Raw genomic sequence first — 8,978 nt, forward strand, 5'->3', positions numbered from 1 at the left:
TGAAGCACAGTGTGTGGGGACATCACATGGAAATACAATTATCACATGCTGCATTGTTCCAGGCACAAAGCTAGGAATGGTGGACTGACATAAGCCCTTCTTCTGGATTTATCGCTCTGGATAAATCTTCTGGATTTATGGTTGCATATCACATGGCTTATGCTGACTGACCTGGAATTAGTGAATATCTGTGGAACCAGAGAGGGCTGGTGTCACAAGCCTGTTTACAATAAACACCTGTAGCTTCACTTTTCTAACCTTGCAGTATCAAGTGGGTATTACTAGGTGTCTGGGGGGGCTCTGGGGACTGCATGAAGATTATGATCCATAATCACACTTGTTACTGCAAATAAATTATATGACTGTTTGTCCTTTTTGCTTTCCTGCAGATTCCTAGATGGCTAAAGAGTCGAGGCCCTGCCCGTGTGGTACTGGAGACAGGTTTGGCTATGAGGGTTGTGGGCAGGAAGTGCAAGTTGAGCACGTCAAGGCGTATATTTGCAAACCACCTGCCAGCACAGATAAAGCTGTGATTGTAATTCATGATATATTTGGATGGCAACTCCCAAACACCAGATACATGGCTGATATGCTTGCAGCTAATGTTTACATGTAAGAAATCTTTTCTTCTCCAAGAAATTCCACTCTTTGTCATTTCTAGCCTTATTTTAGAACTGTTATTCCCATATGGGAGAGGAAACTATCACCAGGACAGTTTGAGTGATGTATTTCCATAATATAAAAGCACAAAGGAGCATTGCTGTGAAACATTGCAGTGTACAGAATGCTTCCTTCATACTTTGCTGTTTACAGAAGTGGCTGCACACATAGAATGTGATGAATATCGAAAAAGCTACTCTGATAATTTTCCCAACAATGTGAGACGGTGTTAAAAATAGTGTGTTCTGAAACAGAAGTGTGTATTCTGTTTTAAGGCCTCTTTTAAAAATAGTCATTCATGCTAAATTATATGATAGGATTTTTAAAAATTGTCATCAGAAATATGAATGAATGTCATATATTTTGAATACGATATTAAATATGCACATTGAATATGTGCATATGAATGATTCATATGCACACAAGGGGTATTAAATACAGTCCCCCTCCCCCTGCAAATCTTTCACATTTATTTTTGGTGCCCTGCAGCAGTTAAATTCCAAAATGCAGCAACATCTTGCAATAACTGGATATGCTGCAAGGTACTCCATTTGCAGGATGCATTACAAACATTCATATAGGGTTGGGACTGGCCTGCAGTTCCAAAAAACAACCCTCTACCTAATTCCATAGCAGTCTAGTTTTGAGAGATGGTGTCTGTAGTGCTCTCAGCTGATGGAGCATGGGGGAAGTCAGATGTCAGCAGACAGTTGTCACATGGCTGAGCTCTGTCTGTGGAGCTGAAAGGAGCTCTGTGTCTCTGTGAGACAACGACTCTACCTTTGTGAAGATTAGGGTTTTCTCATGCATTGGAACAATTGGTCTATAGTCTGCTTCTTGCTACTGTCTTTCCTGAGGACTTGACATCCCCTGTTCTGCTTCATGATTGGAAGTGTGTTTGTCTTGTGACCGAATGCAACAATTCTCAACAGGAGACTGGATGTACACACCTTTCCTGCTGTGCGGGATACTGGCACATCGCTGGTATGACAGTGTGCTTCCTTATTACGGTAATAATCCACTCAGTCAAAAGTACCCGTTCTCTGATGAGCTGGTGTTTCTCCACCCTGCCTTACTTCCTGTAATTTTTCTCTGTGATTCTTGCCATGTCATACTTTTTGTAATACCTTCTCTCCCTCCGCCTGTACTGCTAATACTGCAGTGTTCTAGGGAAGAGGGCTGGTGTTTCCATTGCTCTAGGCAGGAGGAGAGTTGAGAGTTTTCAGGCAGCAGGGTCTGAATGAAGAGAGGTCGTTTGTGTCTTCCCTGATTGCTTCAAGATGCTGCTGAACTGGTGCACCAGTGTTTATTGAGAGGAAAACAGCTCTTTTTTTCCTAGTGCAGGATGGGATAAGGAGCTGAGAGAGCTGTATTTCAGAGACCACATTCAGACTAATGGCTTGTAATACGTTATCAGACTGGTTTGAGTGGGGAAGAACCTATTCAATGTGGGCTTGGGAAGGTTCACTTTCAAAGCAATGCGTAGCCTTTCTGACAGATACTTATTCAAAGGCTGTGCAATTTTACCTGTACCTTTCCAAACACAGGTATGCTGTGGATGTTACTGTTTTTGCCATTTAGTCATTTCACCATGATTATTGACATACATACTGTGTGTCTGAGAAGGGAGAGAGACAAAGACATTTAGTATGTGATAGCAGTTTCCCAGGGATCCTGTTGCTTCCCTGTGAGCTGAGCTTGGGAGCACATGCAGCAGCATCTGAGAGTGACCTAGTGATGGCAGCCTCCAGAGTTGCTGCTTGTATTATTACAGAGGAGACTGTATTATCCAGTAGTGACTGCACCATCACAACTCTGCTGCTGGTCACACAACACATTTCAGCTGAGGTCATCCTGAGTCAGGGTTTGGGCAACCCCGTGATGCAGGAACTCTTTAGCACTGAATAGACTCTTGCTGTACTTCTCTTTTTCCAGTCACCAAATGATGTCTATGGTAAAACACTCCTCCCTTTCTTCCCATGTGTTTTCCCTTCACTTGTTCTTTGCTGACCTCAGTCCATCAGGTGAGTTTTATTTTTCCTAGCTCATAAGTAAGCTTCATGATGTGCTATGTAGTAAATAACTATTTTATGTAATTGTCTTTGTTTAAATGGAAACCATTAACGGTGGATTTATGTTAACTGCTATTACGTTGTATGCAAAACCTAAAATTGTAATCAGGACCTAGTATGATCATCCTCTAGAAGATAATCTATTGTTTTACTGTGTATAGTTTCAAATTATGTAGTCAAAACAGGTAAAGTACTGGGGATAAAATATTTATATTTTCCAGATTTGTATTACAAATTGTACTACGTGGTTTAGTCATTGAAAAAAGCCTGTATGGATACTCATAAATGTTTTCTAAAGCTCATAGGCATTTCTGTAGAATAGTTAACAAAGATGTTTAAAAACATTACTTTCTCAGGAAAAAGAAATCAAAACAAAATTACACCTTGATGGAAACTTTCTGTGCTATGAAGAGCCAAAGAAGTCTCAGTGTTTGATTAACTCATTCAGTTTTTATTTTTTTGCATGCGTATCTGTGTGTGCAGATCCATCTGCCCAGACTTTTTTGCAGGAAGAGAAGCTTGGAAACCTTCTGATGACTGGTCCAAGTTTGATAATTGGCTGAAAACTCGAGATGCCAGAAAAATGAACAAGTAAGGTGCCAGGGAGCTGGCATTGCCTGCTGCCGTCAGATATTGCCTTTTTTCATGTATGTTTTTTTAATTTTTTTTTCTTTGAGATTGGATGCAGTTCATTTATCAGAGAAGGTGGCCTTTTTAATGACTCCTTAGAAGTGGATGGAATGAGTAACCTTTTATTTTGCCTTGAAGTTAGTTCAAGGACAACATTCTCAGTAGTGGCTTAGTGAAGAGTTTTATCATCTGATGTTGATATCGCAGACTGCCTCAAAAAGCATGGTTTAAAAATGACCAGTGACACAAGCAGTGAGAAAGCATAATTCTCATCTTCTCCAAGTTACTTCTCCAGGTAACAGACTGATACTTAAAGATGTTGTATGGAAAGAAGAAAAGAGTTTCTGATTGTGCCATTGTACTCGCCCAGCACAGTGTAACTGGCCCCAGGTAGCTGATGGCTGGATCATCTGTTGTCAGGGCGCAGTGAGGGCTGGCAGCTCCCTAGGGAACAGGGTGCTGGGAGCCAGGAGGAGTGTCAGCCGGCAGTGCACAGGTCCCCTCCCATGGTACTCCAGAAAGATGGGCAGGGCAGGCACCAGGGTGGCAGCCAGAGTCAACTGAGGCAGGTCCAAGGTCAAGCTGGGAATCAGGAAGCTGGGGTCAGGGGCAGGTCTGGAGACATTAACCAGTATGAGATACAGTCCAATGATCACTAGGCAGGTCTGTAGTGATGTGGCAGGGCCGAGGCCAAGTCAGGAAGTCAGTCTGTGGGTCCATGGTCTGGACAGGGGTCTGGATCAACAGAGCCCACGGCCAGGCACAGGCATGGCTGTGACAGACTGGGAGCTGTAGCTCAAGCAAGGCTGAGTGGCAGAGTCTCAGCTTAAAAGCAACTCCCACGGAGACAGGGGTTGTCAGCCCTTGCTGAGGCTGCCCCACAGCGCTGTCTGGGAGCCTCTTCCTGTGATTACTAGAGTGAATGGAGCAGCCCTCACCAGCACTATCTCTCAGTCGACCCTGGGTCCTGGCAGCAAACCCTTGGGGAAGGTAGGCGTGGATGTGTTCATAGAATCCTAGAATGGTTTGGATTGGAAGGGACCTTAAAGATCATCTAGTTCCAACCCCCCTGCCATGAGCAGGGACACCTTCCACTAGACCAGGTTGCTCAAAGCCTCATCCAACCTGGCCTTAAACACCTGAACACAGATTTGGCATGGAGCCTCTTCTTTTCATTGTGAAGAACTTTTAAGACCAAGTTTGCTGTAATTTGAACTCATGGTGTGTTGGCTGCCTTGAAAAAAATGCTGTGGACAACATGAGGCAAGAGTCCCCTTCTAGAACCTTAGTTATGTTGCCCAGCTACATAGCAGTGGGAGAATAGAACTGTTAGCTGCTGCAACCTTAGAGTCAAACTCTTGGTTTAGCAAAGGCCAAGGAAAAGGTACAAGCCTGCACTTACATGCAGACTATATGCTCTTGTAGTTAGTGGGATCAAGGATATCTTAATTAGCTCCTAAAGATGTTATCTGGGCACCACTGCTGAAGAAACTCTGTTGGTTCCAGTTCTGTCCAGCCGTTGGTGTAACTGCATCCTTTTTCCTGCATTTCAGATAGCTGACTGATAGCTGAGTTGTATTCAGCAGTGTTGGCTTTTTAATTTCCTGGATGCACATCAGCCCAGTTATATTAGAATGTTGTTTGGTTTCCTTAACTCATAATTTCCTTCTAGTAATGAAGTCTGTAATACCTGTTTTAGATTTCTCTTGCAGATTTTGAAACAGATTTTACCGGTGACTTCCTGAACTGTAGCAGTGTTTGCAGCAGCTCTTGTTTTGCTCTTTCCTGAGAGGATCTAACAGGTAGTTAAGCTACTAAGTAGGGGGTAGTCAAACCTCCCTACAACAGGGCTTCTTCCTCTGCCTCAAAGGTAGACCATGTGGTACAAATTATGTCTCCTCACAGCAGAAACACAACACTTCTGAAGAGAAATAGGACTGATTGCTTCAGCTTGCTGATAACACCTTGGCATTCTTTTGTTATTGCATGTGTCCTAGGCACAATGATAGAAAACCGTAACTAGAAGGGACACTGAGAGTTTTCCAAGTTTGACTCAAAACTGAACAGGATGAAACCTTTGAAGGGGGAGGAAGAATGACAGCTGGAGCAACTGAAAAAATAGGCAAGTGCCAACTGCTGCTCTTCACTGGAAGTGTTTTGCTGTAGTTTGTAGCCCATGTACGTTCTTGGGCTATTGGACTTGGACCACTACAGGATTCCAAGGTCCTTTGCCAAGCAAGTAACTTGGACTAGAACCTTCTGGCTTCTAAATCCTGGTGTAGGGGTAGTACCCTGCAGCCATTTGGCTGTTTGTATGATAAATGACCCCCATGTCCTCAGTGAAGAAGTGTGTGTAGGGACCAGCAAGAAACAGAAGCTGGTTCTTCACATGTGAAGCATTCCTTGAGGAACACAGCTCAGGCAGTGATCTGTGGCCTGTCCTGGCTTTGAATTTAAGCTGTAGGTTAATTTTAACTTGTTAATGTAAGCAAGTAAAGTCTCCTGTTGTTTCAGTCCTGCCCCTCCTGCGTGCAGCACTGCCGGAGCATTTATCAGCAAAGACCTGGCAATGGCTGAGGTGCTCTGCTGCCTGAATAACACACGGAGGAAGCTGCTGGCAAGACAGTAGTGAGAAAGTCAGACTAATTAGAGACCAAACTAATTAACTTCCTGGGAGAGCAAATATCTTTCTTGGACTGTTGGGAGTAGCTATGTTGAAGGTTGCTGGGCTTAGGTATTTGGTGAGAAGGTTATGGGAGACATAACTGAATCATTTCCAGAGAGCTCCTCTCTCAGAGGGGTCAGTTGTTGTGGAAACTTTTTAGTTTGGAATCTGTCCCCTCCCTGCTGCAATAGGAAAGAAGGATTTGGCTCTGCCTGATATTTCTTTATTTTCCTGGCATCTGTGCTTGGGGATTCATATTTCAAGTGTCAGCTCCAGTGAAGAAAGTATTTTTTGGCACTTAATTTGCTTTGTTGTCTTTCTGTGTTGATGAATAATGTGGTATTTTCGAGGCTGATGTATTGATGGCATATGTAGCTTGTGTGCCCCAGGGGGGCAAGGAACTGGGGCTGAAAATACAGTCTTGATGGGATATAAAAGACTTAACTGCTATCTCTCTCCCACTAATACTTTCTCTTTACTGGCTCTGCAAGGTGACACCTGCTTCAGGGGTGAATGGGTGTTTTCAGAATACAGCATCTGGGCAAGGTGTATTTCAAGCTACATTGTAAATTCTGAAAACATCTACCATATTTGTTACATTGACTTTCCTGTAGCAAATATCTTAGAGTTGTCAGCATTTTAACTGTCTAGTGAATAGTATTCTCTAGAAAGGTTTTTATTACTTTTTCTATCTACATTTAGAAAACAAAAATTCATACAGCTTCTCATAGAATTTTAAGCTTTTTTAAATCTTACGTAGGTGTTTAATCAATCATCTACTTTCCATCCCTTTAGGTTTCCTTTCATGTTGCATTTTTATTTAATTCCATTCAGTTCCTTTTTTTTTTTTTCTCTTTCTGATGATTTCAGATTAGCAACCCCTAATACTTGTCTGAAATAGTTATTTATTTAAAGTACATGAAAGAAAATATAGTAGTAGCATGATGTGGGGACACTTACATGCATCTCTACATTTTCTTTTCATCTTTTCAAATTCTAGTTTTACTATGCGTTCATAATTTGCCTTTGCTTATATGTTCCAGAGAAGCTGATGCTGTCCTGAAATATCTAAAGGAACAGTGTGGTGCAAAGAAATTAGGGGTCGTTGGTTTTTGCTGGGGTAGTATTGCTGTACATCACCTGATGATGACATACCTGGGATTGAAGGCTGGTGTATCTCTGTATGTACTCTATTTAAGCCAGTTTCTTAAGATACAGACTGAATACCTGAATTAATAAGACTTGAAAGATGCCTTCTGTGCATGCAAGCTTGAGTTCTTTTGAACTGACTGGGAAAGTAAATGCTTTAGGAAGTAGACCAAAATTTACATTCTGATAACGTTAGCAAAGGGCAGCTTAGCTATCCCAGCTTCTTGAGCACAGCATAAAAGGAAAACTGGTGTTAAAACAACCACAATCTAACTTCACAGAGTAGCTAGATCAAAAATAACACTCTGCTCCTGGATGAAGTTCTAGCTGTGCAGCATGAAGAGCAGCAGTAAACAGGAAAAGGGAGCTAAATTGGGAAGGTGACCAAAGGACAACATGTCTGTCTGTCCCTCTAGACCTGTAATAAAGACATGGCTGCTATGACCCATTCTGAATCTAGGAACAAATCTTCTTTACACATCCTTTCCTCTCGGATGAATGGAATGGAATGGAATGGAATGGAATGGAACGGAATGGAACGGAACGGAACGGGACAGAATATTTCAGTTGGAAGGTGCCTACAATGATCATCTAGTCCAACTGCCTGACCAGTTCAGCACTGCCCAAAATTTAAAATACGCTATTAAGGGCATTGTCCAAATGCCTCTTAAACACTGACAGGCTTGGGGCATCGACCACATCTCTAGGAAGCCTGTTCCAGTGTTTGACCACCCTCTTGGTAAAGAAATGCTTCCTAATGTCTAAACCTCCCCTGGTGCAGCTTTGAATTATTCCCACAAAAAATATCTCTCTTCATCAGCTGACAGCCTGATTTGAAGAAATAATGCTAGATCAAGTACTTAAGCTACACAATATACATATGCATGTGTATCTGCTTGTATTACGTTCTTGTATTTACCTACCATACAGAGATGGTAGGTAGGGTTCAGGAGATTGGATATATCATTCTACAGAAATCACAAGCCTAAAATTTAAGGACACAAATACATTGTTTGGTGGTGAAGCTCATTTGGAGATTAGGCTTTTATGACTTGTACTCTCATGGTAGATGTATATTTAACAGGTAACATAAATGGGCATATCTTGTTTCAAAATTTGTGGCTAAGGTTATTCAGATGGGGTACTACTTTCTCAGATTACCTTTTTTGTGTGAAACTCTATGGGTGATTTCCTGGTCAGTTTAGGAATTCAAAAGTTCAATGCAATCTGCAGACAGGGCATTTTAATGTGTGGCTTACAAACCATGGTTGCTGCTGTCTTGGTTTAGTCAGTTTTTCTATTACCCAATGACCCCTGCCCAACCCCTGGGGCAGGGACATTGGGAAAAGGAAAGGAGACCTGTGTGTAGAAATGAAAACAGATTTAATGAAATAATAATAAGAATTAATATAAATACTAATACTAATATAAAATACATTACATTATACTCAGCTGACAAAAGCACAACAGTCGGAACAAACAGGAGAGTAGGCCACGGGAGAAGAATGACAGGCGAGGTCCTCCAGGGATGACAACCACTGAGGAAGAGGGTTGTCCCTAGCAAACTTTCCAGTTTATAGTGAGCATGATGTTTATGGTATGGAATAATTCTGTTGGCTGGCTTGGGTCAGCTGCCCTGGCTTTCACCCTTCCTAGCCTTAGCTCCCAGCTAACTGTAAACTGCTGAAGACCTTGATCACTGTGGAAATCCACAAACCATGGCTGGCCACAAACTAAAACAAAGTGTCTTATCAGCTTTTGTTCTCACCAAATCAAATGCTGAAGTCTTCTTAAAATACAGG

At 42.1% G+C, this 8,978-nt stretch overlaps 1 protein-coding gene across 1 annotated transcript; it reads left to right on the top strand.

Annotated features, from left to right (window-relative positions):
* Window positions 1-397: 397 nt before the first annotated feature.
* On the top strand, window positions 398-7,263 carry LOC104532148 (carboxymethylenebutenolidase homolog). The gene is made up of 3 exons (XM_010177274.1): window positions 398-612; window positions 3,216-3,323; window positions 7,071-7,263. The coding sequence occupies exons 1-3, from the start codon at window positions 398-400 to the stop codon at window positions 7,261-7,263; spliced, it is 516 nt and encodes a 171-aa protein (XP_010175576.1).
* The last annotated feature ends 1,715 nt before the right edge of the window (window positions 7,264-8,978 follow it).

Source organism: Antrostomus carolinensis, unplaced genomic scaffold (genome assembly GCF_000700745.2).
Source record: "Antrostomus carolinensis isolate BGI_N321 unplaced genomic scaffold, ASM70074v2 scaffold9901, whole genome shotgun sequence".
Lineage (NCBI taxonomy): Eukaryota > Metazoa > Chordata > Aves > Caprimulgiformes > Caprimulgidae > Antrostomus > Antrostomus carolinensis.

Bases quoted from the DNA above. Each gene is read 5' to 3' on its own strand.
- LOC104532148 (XM_010177274.1), top strand. From the start codon at position 398: ATGGCTAAAGAGTCGAGGCCCTGCCCGTGTGGTACTGGAGACAGGTTT. The intron at 613-3,215 runs GTAAGAAATCTT...CTGTGTGTGCAG, and splicing joins CTTGCAGCTAATGTTTACAT to ATCCATCTGCCCAGACTTTT. The intron at 3,324-7,070 runs GTAAGGTGCCAG...TATATGTTCCAG, and splicing joins GATGCCAGAAAAATGAACAA to AGAAGCTGATGCTGTCCTGA.